This window comes from Capra hircus, chromosome 19 (assembly GCF_001704415.2).
Source record: "Capra hircus breed San Clemente chromosome 19, ASM170441v1, whole genome shotgun sequence".
Taxonomy (NCBI): domain Eukaryota; kingdom Metazoa; phylum Chordata; class Mammalia; order Artiodactyla; family Bovidae; genus Capra; species Capra hircus.
Window position 1 is genome coordinate 25,043,851 of NC_030826.1, and position 17,956 is coordinate 25,061,806.

At 47.5% G+C, this 17,956-nt stretch overlaps 4 protein-coding genes across 8 annotated transcripts in view; 2 read left to right on the forward strand and 2 right to left on the reverse strand.

The window, feature by feature from the left end:
- On the forward strand, positions 11–6,374 carry MED31 (mediator complex subunit 31). The gene is made up of 4 exons (XM_005693428.3): positions 11–132; positions 982–1,059; positions 1,527–1,623; positions 6,002–6,374. The coding sequence occupies exons 1-4, from the start codon at positions 105–107 to the stop codon at positions 6,192–6,194; spliced, it is 396 nt and encodes a 131-aa protein (XP_005693485.1). The 5' UTR covers positions 11–104; the 3' UTR covers positions 6,195–6,374.
- TXNDC17 (thioredoxin domain containing 17) lies at positions 7,611–10,181 on the reverse strand. Its single transcript, XM_005693429.3, has 4 exons — positions 9,946–10,181; positions 9,014–9,095; positions 8,479–8,554; positions 7,611–7,845 (listed from the first exon to the last, which is right to left on the reverse strand). The coding sequence occupies exons 1-4, from the start codon at positions 10,088–10,090 to the stop codon at positions 7,777–7,779; spliced, it is 372 nt and encodes a 123-aa protein (XP_005693486.1). The 5' UTR covers positions 10,091–10,181; the 3' UTR covers positions 7,611–7,776.
- The window catches only part of KIAA0753 (KIAA0753 ortholog), a 62,584-nt gene continuing 54,860 nt past the window's right edge, over positions 10,233–17,956 (forward strand). For 3 of the 5 annotated variants that reach the window (XM_018064447.1, XM_018064449.1, XM_018064450.1), the window contains exons 1-2: positions 10,233–10,529; positions 15,924–16,084. In XM_018064447.1, the coding sequence (XP_017919936.1) occupies positions 15,992–16,084 (93 nt within the window). In that variant the 5' untranslated portion in view covers positions 10,233–10,529; positions 15,924–15,991. Of the gene's footprint in view, positions 10,530–14,237; positions 15,043–15,923; positions 16,085–17,956 lie in introns of those variants that run through there. The other 2 variants (XM_018064448.1, XM_013972369.2) reach the window with 2 other exon arrangements.
- Positions 10,823–12,369, reverse strand: LOC108638213 (predicted GPI-anchored protein 58). Its single transcript, XM_018063996.1, has 3 exons — positions 12,304–12,369; positions 11,812–11,932; positions 10,823–11,250 (listed from the first exon to the last, which is right to left on the reverse strand). Exons 1-3 carry the CDS (start codon positions 12,367–12,369, stop codon positions 10,823–10,825), a joined length of 615 nt encoding a protein of 204 aa, XP_017919485.1.

The following is a 17,956-nucleotide window of genomic DNA, read 5'->3' on the forward strand; positions in this document are numbered from 1 at the left end:
CACTGCCCCGCGGCAGGAAGGGGACGCTGCGACTTCCGGACCTTCCCCGTTTCTCCGATCCTGGCTGTGTGGGGTTGCTGGGGACTTGAGAGTGTCTGCTGGTGATGGCCGCGGCCGTCGCTATGGAGACAGGTGAGTAGCGCTCTGAGCCTCGCGTTTTGTCAAATAGAAACTGTCCCGGGCCCAGACACCTGCTTCCCGGGATTTTTTGAGAATCCAGGCCCAACTCCCGGCAGAGTGAGTGATCGGAGCGGGAGGGACCAGGGTTTTTTTTTAGCGACTGGAAGGGCGAAGGTAATTTGGCCTTTTCAGAGTTTGTTTTGTTGGCCGATCCTTTCTCCCCGTTAGTTATTCAAACAGTGGCCCCACCGGCTTCCGGCAAGACTAAAGGAGAGATTTTGGATCATAAACCGCTTCCTCGAGTTGTTTTTTTGCATCTCAGATGAGCTTGCCTAAGTTTAAAATATCGTCAGCGAACTCTTGTATTACTGTGCCACTGACGGGTCTCACGTAAGCACGCGTTTCTTGATACTCACCAGGGTCTCTTTCATCTTGCATTCTGAACGTCTCTTGATGGATTTAGCATTTACTTTGTTTTTGCTAAGCTTGATCACTTAACAGCTTGTAACGCACTATCAAAATAAGGCAAGGCACATTGCTGCAGCTTATCCTAGTGATCACTGTGAAGTCCCAACATGGTGGCTCACGAGTGATTAATGTTCTGCTCCATGTATAATCTTGTTTTCTTTGATAATTTAACTTTAGATAAACCTTTTTTTTTTTTTTTAAATCAGGGCTTTGCTTTCCTTAGACTTCTAAGGAAGGTTTTTCTCCTCCTACACCCAGTTTAGGAAAACCTTTGCATGCTCTTCTTTATGTAACTCAGCATTAGTCAGATGTCTGTACTGCTGTTTTCTGTCTAAAAATCAGTATTATATACAGTGACATTTATTTTGGATGATTTGCTATCTTCTCTCCTAGATGATGCTGGAAATCGACTGCGGTTTCAGTTGGAGTTGGAATTTGTACAGTGTTTAGCCAACCCAAATTACCTTAACTGTAAGTTGTTGAGCACCTCATTGAAGTGAATAGCTAGTTACGATTTCTGATAGAAGAGTCAAAATTCATAGTACTGTCGGCCCTTTGTATCCTTGGATGCAACCTCAGTTGGTGGAATCTGCCCATCCTGAGGGTGACAATACTGTCATGGCACTATGTTATTTTGTACAGGAGATTGGAGCACCTGTGGATTCTCGTGTCTGCGGGGCCTCTTAGAACCAACTCCCTGTGGATTCTGAGAGATGACTTTAGTATCTAGTTTTGTACATTCTTAACTGAATGGAATGACTGTTGCACTTATACTGGTATATATAATTGAGCAAACTGGGACTTCTGTTTTGAATTCAGTGTGTGTTGGTGGTGGGAATGTTATGTAAGTAAATTCTTTACGATTATGTTAGTCACAGATCAGTAGTCCAAGGACTGGTGTGCTCTACAGATGTATTTTTTTTTTTTATGCCTTTCAGTTCTTGCCCAAAGAGGTTACTTCAAAGATAAAGCTTTTGTTAATTATCTTAAGTACTTGCTTTACTGGAAAGAACCAGAATATGCCAAGTATCTAAAGTAAGTTTAATTTTTATAGTCCTAAACATGTGTGTACTTTATTATACTCCAAAGCACTGATATTTAATAGACTTCTTACTTTCACGTTGGAAAAAATACCTGTTGAATCTCTGCTCTCCTTTCAGTTGCCTCCATTTTAATACGAGACACATCATCTGTAACTTAACTGGGATTACTACAGTATCTACTCATTGGTATTCCTTCTTTCTCCCTGCCCTGCCAAACAAAGAAGAACCATTTTCTACACAGAAGCCAACTTGGTCTCTTAAAAATAGAAATTACATTCCATTAGAACCCTTTGGTCGCTTCCCATTGCATGCAGAAGAAAATCTCGTCTCTTAGTCCTGTGTGATCTGTCCCTGTCTTCTCTGACCTTATCTTGTACCACTCCCTGCATCTCACTGAGTTTCTGACCTCAAGGAACCTGCAGTCCATATATGCAATGACAGCCATAGCCTGAAAATGAAAGAACATAGAAAGGGGTACTTACTTGTAAGCAAGGGTTTCTGGAGAAGGTAACCGTACCCGAGTCTTAATAGCTGCTTTCTTATTTTATATATCTTACATAATAAATACATGAATTTATCATTCAGGTTGTGCAATAGATACTCTCGTTTTAAGGCTTACTGAAATGCAAGGAGCATATTGTAATCACAAACATTTCTTTTTAATGATAAAAAATAAGCCTTGAACGCCCACCTCTGCTTTGTCTTAAATAGGTAGTCAAAAAGCAGTGGTGAAACGTCTAGCCTTTTTTTTCCCCTAAACAGACACAAGTTTGAGAGGAGAATGTTTCAGACTTGTACTTTGGCCAAGCCACTTTTCTCTGTCTAATAACAGCTGCTTTATGAAGTCCACATCCTCCTTTTGCCTGTGGGACCCTTTCCACCCTTACTGGCCCTTTATAAAAGAACCACTTATTCATTTAATAATCCAGAGAAAATATATATATATTTTTTACTAGATTGCAACATGTTATATGTATGTATTATAGACTTAGAGACTCAGTGTTGGACACTGAGCCCTAGACACCGTCAGGTTCAATTTTACCCACAACATTGCTGAGATGGTCATCTGTATACTGGCTGGAGGTTTCTAGTGAACACATACTACTCATTCAGGGGCAGCCAATTCCGTTGTTAGCTAGATTCCAGAAAGTTCCTCCTTGTATTATTGTGTCCGACTCTTTGCAACCCCATAGATTGTAGCCTACCGGGTTCCTCTGTCCATGGGATTTTCCAGGCAATAGTACTGGAGTCAATTGCCATTTCCTTCTCCAGGGGATCTTCCCAACCCAGGGCTTAAACCCAGGTCTCCCACATTGTAGACAGATGCTTTACCGTCTGAGCCACCAGGGAAGTCCTATAACATGATATACCTCTATGTAACTTTAACTATGTTCTGAGTTTTGACCCTGAATTAATCCAGAACCAATCTATGCCTTCTTGAAGAATAACCATTCAGATATTTAAATTTAAGAGAGGCTGCAAATTAACTCCCATTTCATTTCTACACAAGGTTTTTGTTTACTAGTTGCCAAAATTTAAAGATTGGAGAGTTGCATATTTTGATTCAGATTTCTAAGCTTCTCTTTAAAATTCTGGAAGATCTGATAACCCCAGGTCTTTGTTCTCCCAGGTCAGTCATTGGCTAGAGCAGAGCAGCAGCTACCTCTTCTAGACAATGTCCTCCACCATTTCACTAATAGCCACGACCTGCAGCTGTAATTTATCTCTTACATTCAAGGATTCACAATGTTGATTTGCTGGTGGCTCAGACTGTAAAGCAATGGCACCCCACTCTAGTACTCCTGCCTGGGAAATCCCATGGGCGGAGGAGCCTGGTAGGCTGCAGTCCATGGGGTTGGAAGAGTCGGACACGACTGAGCGACTTCACTTTTACTTTTCACTTTCATGCATTGGTGAAGGAAATGGCAACCCACTCCAGTGTTCTTGCCTGGAGAATCCCAGGGACGGGGGAGCCTGGTGGGCTACTGTCTACGGGGTCGCACAGAGTCGGACACAACTGAAGTGACTTAGCAGTAGCAGCAGACTGTAAAGCATCTGTCTACAATGCGGGAGACCCGGGTTCAGTCCCTGGGTTGGGAAGATTCCCTAGAGAAGGAAATGGCAACCCACTCTAGTACTCTTGCCTGGAAAATCCCATGGACAGAGGAGCCTGGTAGGCTACAGTCCATGCGATCGCAAAGAGTTGGACACGACTGAGCGACTTCACTTTCACTTATGTCAGCTAAAATCCTTCAGTTCTCATTTTCATCAGTGCTCTTAGTTGAGTTCTCCATTTATTTCTCATTTGTTTTTTAAAAAAATCTAAATGCAAACTTTGCTTTTGTATCTCTATTTTGTCTTGTTGGTTGATGCTATAATTGTAGCCTATTAAAATATTTATAGTCCCTTATTTTGAGCATGGTCTTCTCCAAGTCTTATAAGTGATCACTGTATGTCTAAGTTCCACTTATTGAGAAGTAGCATTTGCTACTTGAAGACAGTCCTCTTGGTTATCACATTAATTTATTTTACGGAGGAAGAAACTAATCCTTAAGAAAGGTTAAGTACCCTGTTCAAGGACACCCAGCTGTAGAATGGGCAGAGCTGGTTTCAAACCTAGGTCTTTGTTGATAGAACATCCTCATGAGAAGGAAATAGCTAGAGTAGATGTGAGTAGTGCTTTCCAGGCTTCAGTTCAGTTCAGTTGCTCAGTCGTGTCCGACTCTTTGTGACCCCATGAATCGCAGCACGCCAGGCCTCTCTGTCCATCACCAGCTCCTGGCGTTCACTCACACTCACATCCATCAAGTCAGTGATGGCATCCAGCTATCTCATCCTCTATCGTCCCCTTCTCCTCCTGCCCCCAATCCCTCTCAGCATCAGAGTCTTTTCCATTGAGTCAACTCTTCGCATGAGGTGGCCAAAGCTGCTGACAATTACAAGCAACTATGTATCTCTGGAGTATAGGAAGCAAATGTTCAATAAGGAAACATTGTGTTGGGGCCTGCTGTGGTCCTCAGACCAGCAGCATTGAATGCAGAGCTCAGGCTCCACTCCAGATTGATGACCTGGTTCAGCTGGTGGCTGCTAGTTTTCTCTGTATCAAATTACTTGTTCTTCGCTTTGTATTTAATGCCTATCTTGTGAGGGAATGCTTTGAGACGGTAAATATAGTGTTTCATATTTCAGTCTTTTACCTAACTTTGGCAATCTGTGGAAAATACTTGCTTGAAAGCTTTTTCTGTGATTTTCTAATTCCATAATTCTTTATTCATTTGTTAGTTGAAATTCAGTTGTAAGGACAGAATATTTCCTTGTTCCTAATTTATTTATTCATTTTATAAAGTTACATCAGTATGGACTCCTGGATTCTTTATCTTGTGGGTTATAATTATGTATCTTCTTGAACTAGTGATCCTGGATACAGCCAATGGGAACACCTTCAAACTGGCTCCTGTGTACTTTCAACAAATCCCTGTATTTTTTGAGCATTTTTCTTTCTGCCACTATGTAATAGTCCAGGCTCATCTTTTACTTTCCCTGTGTTAGCCGTAGCATCAGCCACGACTCCAACCAACCCTGGATAATACTATTTAAAACCCATGATCTGGGTACTTGGTGTGCTCATTGGTCCTGGAGTGTCATTGATTCTAGGCTCTCTCAACACATAAAGCTAGAAATGGGTCTGTGTGTATCTGTTTCTATATCTGTGTGTGTGCGCACGTGTATAAAGCCATGAGTTCATCCTGATGTTTTCAGTTCCAACTTAATAACAGGATTCATTCTAGCCTTCCCCCTTCCTTATCTGAAACTACTTTTCTGAGAGCCAGAGGTTTGGCTTTCTGTTTATAGTGTATGTGCTCAACCTCTGAGTATATGTACATAATTTCAGAATTGTTATATTCCTGTGGAAAACAGGAATACAATATCTGCACAGTTTTTTCTGAAGTTGACTCACTTTTAAAAGCTGTCTTATCATAGTTTATGGAAAACCAATAGGTATTAAACACATAATTATGAAAATAAAGTGTTCCTATCCCTTACCTTGGAAATCACCAGAAGAGAATAGTGTGATTTGCGCCCAGATGTTGACCAGTTATTGTGTTACCAGTTGACAGTAACGCTATTTACCAGTTACTGTGTGGTCTTAGGTAAATTATTTAATCTTTCTAAGCTTACATTTTCTCACATTTGAAAATTTTGCTGACTTTTAATGATTAGCTTTTCTGTATATGCAGGAAAAAAAAAAGTATTACCAAAGTATACCAAGTTAATGTTACAGAAATGCTAGAGTGCAAAAGCATGTTTAAGTGAGTTAACTAGAGCGTGGTATTATTATGTCAATCATTAACTTATAAACTTAACCTCAGGTACCCTCAGTGTTTACACATGTTAGAACTGCTCCAGTACGAACACTTCCGCAAGGAGCTGGTGAATGCTCAGTGTGCGAAATTTATTGATGAGCAGCAAATTCTGCACTGGCAGCACTATTCCCGGAAGCGGATGCGCCTTCAGCAAGCCCTGGCGGAGCAGCAACAGCAGAATAACACATCAGGAAAATAAAAAGCTGGACCCTGACCAGGCTACTAAGACATGTATATATTGCTTTTGTACAGTGAAGACAAAAAAACTGTTCCTATGTACCTTTATTATGGTAGCAGCCAGAACTGTTAGTGTGCTTATTTAATTGAACTTTTATTGTTACTAGATTATTTCTGTTAAACCAGAATTGTTTTACTTTGATTTTCCTGTGGATTTGTAAGCTTTTATTAGTATTTAACACAGAAATGTCTGAAGAACAGAAATGTTAGGTACTGCATACCTATTTAAGGCAGTGGGGCATGAGGTAAGGGGAGGGCCGCCAAGCCAAACCCTGCTCATGTACAGTGGGGCCTGGGACAGGTCTGTCTCCTGGAGCCTTGCTGTCCCTTAATCAGCTACCCGACCTGTCCTCTGCCAAGTGATAGTCAGTGACCTCTTGACATCAGACACCAGGAACTGCATTAAGGTTCTTAAATTCTACAGGCCGGAGACATACCTGTGTCACGGGTTGCTTTGCAAGAGAGCTGTAAGGAAGAATCATTGGTATGTCACTGACCTAGTAACGGCAGGGAGAAAACTGGTGGTTAACTACTAATTGGACTCTTGACCTTGGACTAGAACAAAGGTGAGGAGCCTCAGATACTTGTACTCATTTGAGAAAGTTGACATTTATTTGGTAGATACCACAAACCCAGGCCCTAGGCTTAGCTGCATTCTCATTTTATCCTCAGAATGATCCATGTTCATAAAGGAGGAAACAGGTTTAGACGGGTTAAATAACTCGCCTAGGGTTACAGTTAGTCATAATCAGTGAGACTGACTCACAGAATGGAGTCCTTCCCACCACCAGGTTATATAGTCTCTGATCTCTGGGCCACCCACCTCATCCCAGTGAAGCACATCCAGAGAGCTCTAACAACACTGCCAGCATTAGGCAGAGGCTGGAGCAGATGGCGCTGGACTTTCCTTCAGTGGTTAGGTTAAGTTCTACATTGTAAAGCCAAAGGTGTTTTAGGAATGATGATTCTTTGTAAATTCATACAATTTAAGGTAAAAGATCCTAACTCCTTTAAGATTTGGAAGCTGTCTACTGGACTATTAGGGTCTTTTAGGTATTTGTCATCTCCACTAATACCTTTGTGCTACTACTGCCACTCTTAAAAGACTACGTTTTATCTACGGTAGCTTAAAAGTACCCTTGTTGTTTAGTTACTAAGTCGTGTCCGTCTCTTTGTGACCACGTGGATTGTAGCCTGCCAGGCTCTTCTGTCCATGGAATTTTCCAGGCAGGAATACTGGAGTGGGTTGCCATTTCCTCCTCCAGGGGATCTTCCCATCCCAGGGATAGAACTCATAACATCCCCTGCATTGCAGGCAGATTCTTTACCGCTAAGCCAATGGAGAAGCCCCAAAATACCCTTATGTTAAAGCAAACTTGAGGGTTCATGAGCATTTTAATAGTGCTCTATTGTTTAGATATATACCGATTTCTTTTACATCATCCTTTATTAATTTATTTGTTAACATGAATTCAAAGCAGGTATACAGTTTCTTTTATAGTAGAGCAAATCAGGAAATAGACACAATTTGCCATCAGCACATCTTAATCTTCAGAAAACAACATCTCCACAAGGTTGGCCTGAAGACACTCAGATTCTACCAGTTTTTGAGGCTGTAAGAGAAGAACAGTCATATCTTAACCCACGGTTACAAAAATGTTATTAGGAAGGGAATAAGTTGTTATGCTTTGAATGACACAAGTCTTGGAACAGAGAAATTAGGCCATACAGAAACTATCAACTAGTTGTAACAAGTTTTATGAAATAGTTAAAGATATTTACCTTAAGGTGAATCATTAAAATACTTGGTTCTGTGGACTAAAACAGGAGACAGCAAGCCCAATTTCACCCCTTCCCCTTAACTCTAATTGAGAATCCCAGGGCCATGACTAGAGGAGGTACCCTTTCATTTCCTCCAGGATTATGAATTAAGTTGAAAACAACTATTGATGCCACTCTTTTAAGGAATTATATGTGAATCAGCTTTCTTCAGCAGTGCTTACAGAATTTTAAAATAAGAGTGGCTTTTAAAAGGCACAAAAAAACCCCCAGTATTTGCATTATTAGTACATTATTGGGATTGGCCATAGGGATGAACGGCCAAGTTGTCTGTTTTGAATGCATTGTGGAGAGCAGTATGATGTTTGGGATGAAATGTCAAGATCTTTTCAAATTTGAATCCAGAACAAGTGAAGAGTTTTCATAGGGTGAATTGCATCTCCAAAACAGTTAAAAAGGATACTCACTGTTCCATACTTAAGTAGTGTAGGCACTGCAGTTAATTTCAGGTTTTTCCTGAAGTCATTATTTGGATCTTTCCAACTATTTCAAAAAGAGAAAGTGATCATGAAAAAGATTTACTTGGTTTCTTAAAGTCTGCTTGATATTTGATACATGCCTACTTTTAGCCTTTAGTAATCATTTTTGTTGTAAACATTTAAAAAACCTTGAGGTCTATGACCTATTCTCCTGTGCAAAATTTCATTTAAGTGAATATATACTTTAAGTGAATATATTTCATTTAAGTGAATATATTTTAAGATAAAATAAATGTAAAGACAATTAAGTTCTGAACTAATATCAGGCCAAATTATTGAATTGCCCTTACCTAATACAAATGGCTGAACATTCAAAAATTTAATTTGTATTTAATATCTTTTACTTGCTTGACTTATCCATGACTGAACCTTAGAACTCAGAAGCTGAATCACAAAGGCCCTTCTTGCCTGTCTGCAAAAGTCTAGTGCATGTCTGAGAAATAGAGTACCCATTGCCACTTACTAAGGTTTTTCTCCTACTTGGCAGTAGATGAACACACATCCTTCACCAACATGCTTCAGCCCCTCTCGTACGACTGGTTCAGCTTTTTAAAAAGTTGATAAAAATGAAAGTAATTACACACCGACTCTACAATCAGGCGCTGACAAACGGCGTCCCTCTCCTTTCCCCTCAGTCTTGGTAAGTACTTAGACTACCGTGCAGTTAACTGAGATTAACACAAGTTAGGTGGTTTTTTTTTTTTTTTTTTTTTTTTCTGATTTGAGAAATCAGAAATCCTTTTAAGGGTAAGGTACGGCTCTCAGTCCTGATTTGTCCCCAGGCCACAGCACCCAGCACAATCAAAGACACATCTTTGCTGAATTACGGAAAGGAGACCATCTCACGTGTCCTGCAAGACACAAAGTTCTAAAGGACTGCTGCTGCTAAGTCGCTTCAGTCGTGTCCGACTCTGTGCGACCCCATAGATGGCAGCCCACCAGGCTCCCCCGTCCCTGGGATTCTCCAGGCAAGAACACTGGAGTGGGTTGCCATGTCCTTCTCCAATGCATGAAAGTGAAAAGTGAAAGTGAAGTCGCTCAGTCGTGTCCGACCCTCAGCGACCCCATGGACTGTAGACTTCCAGGCTTCTTCGTCCATGGGATTTTCCAGGCAGGAGTACTGGAGTGGGGTGCCTTTGCCTTCTCCGTCTAAAGGACTAGATTCCAAGATTACTTGGATAGAAAGATTAGAAGAGCACTTTTGGTGGGGCGGGAAGGTCTTAATACATTGAGGAGAGTCGGAACAGGATAGGAAAAGACAAGAGGAAAGCTCAAATCGCCCTGCGGGACTCCGGGAGCAAGACCCTCCGCTTCCTCTCCACCCGGCTATCTGGCTATAACCTCGGCCTTCCAGCCACTTCCTCTGGGCTGCTGCCTCCCGAATCCTGGCCTCACCCTGCACGCAGTCTGGGCACCAGCTTTTCCCTTCGGCGTCCTTAGAACCAGAAAAGTAGGCGAAAATGGTCTTGCCACTGTGCTGTTCCACCACCTGCATGAACTCCTCGTAGCCGGACACGCTCACCTCTTCGTAGCTGGCCATCGGGAAAGCGTGCCTCGGAACACAAGCGATGTTTCGGGTTCCGCCACTGCGGGGCGGGGCGAAGCAGCTTCTGAATGGGCGGGGCGTGGGGCGGGGCCTGGGGGAGCCCGCCCGGCTCTGCGGTGCTATAGGAGCCTCTGAGGGCCAAAACGCCTCCGCACAGTCTTATCTGCTCTGGTTTGTCAGATCTTTCTGCGCCGCTGGCACCCCGAAACCCCGGCTTCTGCCCCAGTCTGGTCCCGGTTCCAGCCCCATATGCAGTGGCTGCAAAACCTGCCGCGGCGTGGTCCCTGAGCCCCTTGGTGGCCCCGGAGTTTTAACGGCTCCCAAGTTGCCCTGGGCCTGTTGCCATGGCGACTGGGCCAGCGGCCGGAAGCGGGGCCTAGTCGCGACCCACCCCCTGCCGGCTTCCTGGTAGCCGCGACGCTCCCCAGGCCAGGTGGGCTCCAGCTAGAGCTGGGGGGATTCTGGGAAGCTGCGTTAGGAGTCAGGGATCTGAGGGAGAGGAGACTTTGACCCTGGGCGGATCCTGCCGCTTGTCGGCACTAGTTACCTTTTCTTCTGCCGAGACGTTAGTTGGGGGCGGGCGTCTGGGACTGGGCGGGAGTAGGGGGCTGGGAGGGAAGAAGGCTTCGAGGGCCAGAGCTGAGTGTGTGAGAGCGCGTGTGGAGCAGCCCTCGGAGCTGGTGCTGAGACAGAAAGTGCCCCGGGGCTGTGTTGGGAAGGCGGGAGTCATCCTGGAGCGATGAGTGGGGCGGCTGGCCAAGGGGCCTTGCCCGGGTCGAGCGTGCGCGAGCTCGCGGCAGAGAGACCGGGCCTATGCGTGGGACCCAGCCGGTCCGGACGCGGAGTCCGGCGGCCTTGGGGGAAGAGATGGGGTGCAGGGTTGTTCCGAGGCCGTGGAACTAGGCGCCGGGCGAGGTGTTCCGTGCGGGAGACGCGCTGCGTGAGTGCGGACAGGCTGCCGAACCGTCGGCGGCCATGGGGGAGAAGACAAGCAGCGGGAAGAGCCCAGGCCTCGGGGGAAAACGAGGCTGCGGGAACACCTGGCTCTGCAGTCTCGATGGAGGCTGCACGAGACCGTGGGACCGTGTGGGTAAACGGGGCTGTGGGGGAACCGCAGGTGGTGGGGCCTGTCGGCTCTGTATGGGTGACTGGCACTGGGGAGGAGGAGACGGTTTACAGGAGTCCCCCGGGCTGTGAGAGAAAAGGTCGTCCGGGATCCATGGGGCATGGGAGCATTCTGGAACTGTGGTTGAAGGTGCAGGCCATGAGGGCAGCTTCAGGAGGTGGGCAACGAAGCAGAGTCGAGCTTCATCCTGTGCCCGCAGGAGAGGGGCCGATTGAAAGAGGGGTTCCTGGCCGGGCGTCGTGGGTAGAGACCAGCCGTGAAGGTCTCACTGGACCCTGGGTGAAAGGACAGGCTGGGGCAGCCCCCCGGGGCCGGGGACTATCCATCCCTCCGGGCGCAGGGGCAGGCTGTGAGAGGGCCATGGGCTGCTGTGGGCAGGGCCAGGCTGTGAGGATGCCACCTGTGGCTGTGCCTGGAACTCTGGAGGCAAGTTCCGGGATTGCCCCACACCTGCCTGGGAGGGGACAAGCTGTGGGGGTGCCTGGGCCCTTGGAGGGGATTGGCTATGGGGTTGCCCCCTGCTCTTCAGTAAAAGGACTGACTGTGGGGGTGTCCGGGGCCACAGGGTGGCCTGAGGCTGTGGAGGTACCCAGAGCTGTGGCGAGAGAGCTCTGCTGTGGAGGGGCTCCGGATCCTTGGGGGAGACAGCGGGCAGCACAGGTGCCCGGGGCTGTGGCACAGGAGGTGATCTGTGGGCACACCCCAGGCTTCTGGGGGAGAGGGCAGACCGCAGCTGTGCACAGAGCGGCCCAAGGGGACACCCCCTCTGTGGATGCCCCAGCTGTGTGGTGGAGGAGACAAGCTGTCGGGGAGACAGGCCCCGGGACACTTCCTGGCCTGTGGGGCACCAGACAGCCTGTAGAGGTGCCTTGTGCGATTGAAGAGGGAGTGAGATGTGGGGGTGACCCATGCTGCAGGGAAAGGGGACAGGCCAGGTGGGCAGAGACAGGCTCTGGGGGCAACTCAGGGTCCTGGGAAGCTGCCCAGACTGTGGGCTGGGCAATGTGTGGTCCCCAGGAGCAGGAGGCAGGCCCTGGCAGTGTTCCAGGCCACTGGGGTATAGGACAGGCTACAGGGCTACCTTGGGCTCCCGGGACAGAGACAGGGTGTGGGTGTGTCCTGGGTCTGTGGGGAACACAGCAGCCATTGGGGGTGTCCCAGGCTGTGGGATTATCGGCGGCCAGAGGAGTGCAGACCAGCTGCTGCTGTGTCCCGGGCCTGTGGGCTAGACAGCAGGCTCTGGGGGTGCCTCTGGCTGAGGCAGTGCCGGCTGTGGTCAGAGAGGAGACCTACGGTGGGAATGTCTTGGGTCTCCTGGAAAGGAGGCAGGCTCTAGGGGAGCAGGAGGCTGTAGTGCCCGCCGCTGTAGGGGGTCCTGGATCTGTGTGTCAGGAGACTGGCTGTGGGGACTCTTCCTGTCTCTGCCTGAGGAGACAGGCTGTAGGGCTGTCTGAGCTTGTGAGGGTACCAGAGACAGCTGGGGTGTCCAACTACAGGTGTGCCCTAGCTCCGTGTGCGCCAAGTTCTGGGAGTGAAGCTGCCAGGGTGCCCGCCGCTGTGTGGGTGTCTGACTCTGTGGGTCAGGAAGGCAGCTCCAGGGAGGACTGGAACCTGTGGGCAGGGCTTCATCCTGCCGGGAGACCCGCGGCTTCAGGGGTACCCATGGCTCCCCAGGAGCTGTGGTTGGCGGGGGAGGATGCTGGCTCTTGGGGAAGGAGACAGAGTGCCAGGGTGCCCATGGTTGCTGAGGTGCCCCAGGCTCCTGGGGTGTGTGGTTCCCTGGGGGTGGAGACTGGCCCTGGAGATTTCTCGCACTTGCCAGGGAGGAGACAGACGGCAGGAGTTTCTCTGACTGCAGGGGTGTTTGCAGATGCGGGAGTGCCCGTGGCCCTCAGGGCGCCTCGGCCTGTGCAGGAGTTGGCTGGTTCTGGAGGTGTCTCAGGCTTGTGTGGGGAGAGAGAGACGGTGTGGGGACCTATGGCTGCCGTGGATCCCACCAGAATGGGGATGCCCACCACTGCCAGAGTGCCTGGGCCCATGAATGAAGAGATGGGGCCTGGGGGCATCTCAGGCTTGGCGGGAGGGAGACAGTCTCGGGGAGCATGTGTGGCCATGGGGCTGCACACAGCCATGGGGATGCCAGGGCCTGTGGGGGAGGAGATGCTCTCTGGGCATTTCTCAAGCTTATCAGGAAGTAGACAGACTGCTGAGGTGCCGGTGGCGGCTGCCAGCATTTCCCTGACAGTGGGGGTGCCCCCAGCTGCCAGGGCCCCTGGACCGCTAGTGAGCGATGTTATCTCTGGAGATGGCTCAGGTGAATGGGGAAGGAGACCCTTGACTGAGGTGCCTGTGGCTACCAGGGCTGCAGGACTTGTGGACGGGGAGACTGGCTCTGAAGGCATTGGAGATCCATGGAGGAGACCTGATGGAGCCGTCCGTGAGGCTGCGAGGGTGCCTCTGTCTTTGGGGGTGCTTGCAGCTGTAGGAGTTCCCATGGCAGGGCCCAGGCCTGCGGTGGTGTGGGTGACTGGGCCTGCAGGAGAAGAACCCAGGGCAGCTGTTTCTGACCACATGGGGGTGAGGAGACAGTTCACAGAGGGCCCCAGGGCTCCCCCCACAGGGGAGATCGGAGGTAGAAATGTCCTGGGGCTGGCCGGGAGGAGCCAGCCAGTGGGGGTGTCTTACACCTGTGGGCACGGGACCAGGTTATGGAGGTGCCTGAGGTCAGCGGGGGAAGAACTGGACTATGAGAACATGCCAGGAGTGTCCAGAACAGGTGCGACTGTGGGGGAGAACGAAGCTGAGGAGGTGCCCCCAATTTCACAGGAGGAGACAGGCAGTGGCCTCATCAGAGATCATGCACAGCAGGGTGGGAGGAGACAGGCTGGAGGAGAGTCTGCCGTCAGGGCGGGGGAAAACAATCTGGGAGACAGTTTTGAGGGGGAGGACAGATTGAGGGGGGCGTTCCACTAATAAGGATGGCGTTGGGGGATCCTGGGGCTCTTGGGGAGGGATCAGGTTGGGGAGAGATTTGTCCTGGGGTGTAGGGATGTCTCGGGATGGAGGAGAGAGGCTTTGTGGAGACACCTCACCACATATGGGATGGCAAATGGGGAGGTTTCCCGCATGGGAAAGGGACAGGTTGCAAGGAGAGGGATGTCCTCTCCTTTGTATGGGAACTTTGTGTGGGGGAAAGGCTTGGGGTCGGTGTCCCTGGACTTTGTGTGTGTATGTGTTTGTGTGTATGTGTGGCACCACTTGAGGTATTCTGGAACTGTGGGATCACCTAGTTTTTTCCTGTTGGAGAATGGACCAATAGGCCTTTGGCATCCAGCCAGGGAGTACTGACATCGTAAAAGTCCCAGCTGCCGAGAGCCCGCCTCTGCAGGCTCCTTCCTTCTGCGGCTCCAGCCCCTGAACTGTGTTGACGTCAGGCCATTGGGATGGCCTCACTCGTGTTCCTCCTCCTGTCTTCACTTTTGATCGTATCTCTACAGCCTTAGAAACAAGGAATCTCTATATTCCTACTTGTGTATCAGCTCTAAGCAAATCTAGTCTACAGTCCTTGGCTTTATTCAGAAGTTTGGGAAATCCCGAGTTTTCCAGTTCTTATTGAATTCTTTAAGAGGACAAGCTCTGCTCATACCTTTAACACTGGTCAACTTATGGAAAATCTGCTTAATTCGAAAAATGTTGAGTTGAATTGTCTACTGTGCTCAAAACCTGTGTTGGGGGAAATCTCAGAGAAGCACATGACAAGGTCCTTCCCCTCAAAGAACCTTGTCTAGCTGGGAAGCTGAGACAGATACGTGTGAAATAGGTAAATAACAACACAAGCAAGTGGGTGAGTACAGGGGGCGTGGTGTCTATAAGGAGGCATTCAGAACAGGGAGAGCCCCTCCCATGTGGTTTACAAAACACTTTCCTATCTTTAGACAGCTGTAGGGTGGGGGGGAGTTTGGGTGAACATGAAGAGGTATAGAGGTCATTCCGCTAGTTCCTGGCCGTTTCTGGCATCTGTCTAGGTATTCTGATGCCACTGGTTTATTTAGAGTCATTCAGAGTTAGATCCTTTTGAGCTACCTAGAAGAGTGAAGTGTACTGCTTTTTGATTAGAATTTATTAACGTAGGCTGTATATCCATAAAACTTCCTGCTGGAAAGTGCTTGTTACCATAGAAGAGCTCTGTTTTTGGAATAACATCTTATTGGCAACCCCTGAGATGTGAAATTTGGAATGAGAAGGACTCAAGAAGTAGTCATTAGGCAAGTTGTTTAGTTGCTCAGTCATGTCTGGGACTCTGCGACCCTGTGGATTGTAGCCTGCCAGGTCCCTCTGTTGGTGGGATTTCCCAGGCAAGAATACCTGAGTAGGTTGCTATTTCCTTCTCCATCGGATCTTCTCGACTCAGGAATTGAAGTACAGTTCCTGCGTCTTTTGCATTGGCAGGCAGAGTCTTTACCACTGAGCCATGAGGAATGCCCATGTCATTAGGCTGGTGTGTCCTCTGTACTTGTGGAACGTAGACTTTCAACAGTGTAGTTGCTTTAGTATATGAAAGAAACCATCAACACAAGCATTCGCTCTGTAGTGTGAGGTTGCCATGGACTACTAGAATACTCTTACATGAGCATAGCATTGTGTTTTACTTATTCTTTCACTTTGAAAAGGTTGGTCTAAAAGTGCTTTCTTTTATGTCAGGCAGTGATTTTAGGGGAAGACTTGGCCAGTGACTGAGCTTTCACTATCCGTCTACACTGTCTGACACCATGGGACCAGGCAGACCAGCCTCAGCGCGTGTTCATCTGGCATCTGGTGTCCAACTCGATGGGAGGAGTGGCCCCAGTAAACTTCAGACCCAGGTAGTTTCGTTTTATTTCTCTCTTTCAATTTTTGTTATGAAACTTTTCAGACAGAGAAAAGGACAATGAACACATTTTAAATCACCTCTTAGATTTAAACATTATCACACCCAAGAAAATGGAAAAAAGTAGTTCCCTCATATTCTCTAATAATGTCTTCTTTCAGCTTCACCCGCTTGTCCTCTAAATGTCTTTTTGTATTAATGAAAATCCTCACACGTACAGCAAGCTGCATTTTACAGTGAATATATCTGTCCTTCAGTCCATGCCTCCAGAATCCATTCATCAACCCAGCTTACTTTTGGATGCATATCAAAATAAATTGCAGATATGCGTACCCTAAGTCCTTGTGCATGCATATCGTACGCTAGAATTCTTTCTTTGTATACTGGTTTCTCTTGATGTCTTATTTTGCATCTTCAGCAACTACATTGAAATGTATACATTTTGTCATATTTGCTAAGTTTTGACCAGGGTGTACACACGTGTGTAAGTCATATCTCAGATACTGATTATTTCCGTTACCTCGGAATGTTCTCTTGTGCCCCTTCCTAGTCAGTGGTGCTGCCCACCCTTAACAGGCGACCACTATTCTGATTTTTTTTTCACCACAGATTAGTTTCTGTGTTCTAGAACTTCATGTACACAGAATCATGTACTATGTACTCTTCAGCGTGGGTTTAATGTTTCTGAGCTCGATCCACTTTGTTGCGTGTATCAGTAGTTACTTTTTTAATACTGAGTCCTGTTCCATACCACTGTTTACTCATTCCCTAATTGATGGACACCTGGGCTATTTCTAGTTTAAGCCATTGTGAGTGAAGCTGCTACGTTCTTATACAAATCTTTTTGCAAACATGTTTTCATTTCTCTTGGGTAAATACCTGGGAGTAAAATTACTGGCTCATAGAGTAGGTGTCTGTTTAGTTTTTTAGCAAACCAACAGACTTTCCCAAAGCAGTCTGTATCATTTTATGTTCCTACCAGTAATGAATGAGAGCTCCAGCTGCTCCACATCTTTGCCAGCATTTGGTGGTGTTTTAAAATTGTAACTATTTTCGTGGGTGTGTAGTAATATGTCAGATAAAATTTTGACTTAATTTCAGACTGACAGAAAAGTTGCAAGAATGCTACGCAGTGTTCCTGGATACCCTTCTCCAGATTTCCCAGATGTTAACTTTTTATTACATGTCCCCTCTCCCTTTCTCCCTTCTCCCTTTTTCTTTTCTTTCAATGGCACCCCACTCCAGTACTCTTGCCTGGAAAATCCCATGGACAGAGGAGCCTGGTAGGCTGTAGTCCATGGGGTTGCAAAGAGTCCGACACGACTGAGCGACTTCTTTCACTTTTCACTTTCCTGCACTGGAGAAGGAAATGGCAACCCACTCCAGTGTTCTTGCCTGGAGAATCTCAGGGATGCTGGAGCATGGTGGGCTGCCATCTCTGGGGTCGCACAGGGTTGGACACGACTGAAGCGACTTAGCAGCAGCAGCAGCTTCACACACACACACATTCACAAATGCATACAGTTGTTTTCTGCATGCGCACACACACACACACGCAAATTGTTTTCTGAACTGATTAATTTAAGGACATGATACCTTTTTGCCCCTAAGTACTTGTGCTTGTATAATCATGGTTCAGTTCAGTCGCTCAGTCGTGTCTCTTTGTGATCCCATGAATTGCAGCACGCCAGGCCTCCCTGTCCTTCACCAACTCCTGGAGTACACTCAAACTCACGTCCATCGAGTCCGTGATGCCATCCAGCCATCTCATTCTCTGTCATCCCCTTCTCCTCCTGCCCCCAATCCCTCCCAGCATCAGAGTCTTTTCTAATGAGTGAACTCTTCGCATGAGGTGGCCAAAGTACTG

Excerpts from the sequence above, each read along its gene's own strand:
- LOC108638213 (XM_018063996.1), bottom strand. The coding sequence starts at position 12,369 with ATGGCTGCTGTGTTCCCCACAGACCCAGGACACACCCACACCCTGTCT. Across the intron at positions 11,933-12,303 it reads CTCTGTCCCGGGAGCCCAAG|AAGCCTGGGGTGTGCCCACA; the intron begins GTAGCCCTGTAG and ends CCTCTCCCCCAG. Across the intron at positions 11,251-11,811 it reads CTCTCTCGCCACAGCTCTGG|TGCCAGTCACCCATACAGAG; the intron begins GTACCTCCACAG and ends CCTCCTCCCCAG.
- TXNDC17 (XM_005693429.3), bottom strand. The coding sequence starts at position 10,090 with ATGGCCAGCTACGAAGAGGTGAGCGTGTCCGGCTACGAGGAGTTCATG. Across the intron at positions 8,555-9,013 it reads CAAGTAGGAGAAAAACCTTA|TTGGAAAGATCCAAATAATG; the intron begins GTAAGTGGCAAT and ends TTTTTGAAATAG. Across the intron at positions 7,846-8,478 it reads CACTACTTAAGTATGGAACA|CCTCAAAAACTGGTAGAATC; the intron begins GTGAGTATCCTT and ends CTTCTCTTACAG.
- MED31 (XM_005693428.3), top strand. The coding sequence starts at position 105 with ATGGCCGCGGCCGTCGCTATGGAGACAG. Across the intron at positions 133-981 it reads GGCCGTCGCTATGGAGACAG|ATGATGCTGGAAATCGACTG; the intron begins GTGAGTAGCGCT and ends CTTCTCTCCTAG. Across the intron at positions 1,624-6,001 it reads GAATATGCCAAGTATCTAAA|GTACCCTCAGTGTTTACACA; the intron begins GTAAGTTTAATT and ends ACTTAACCTCAG.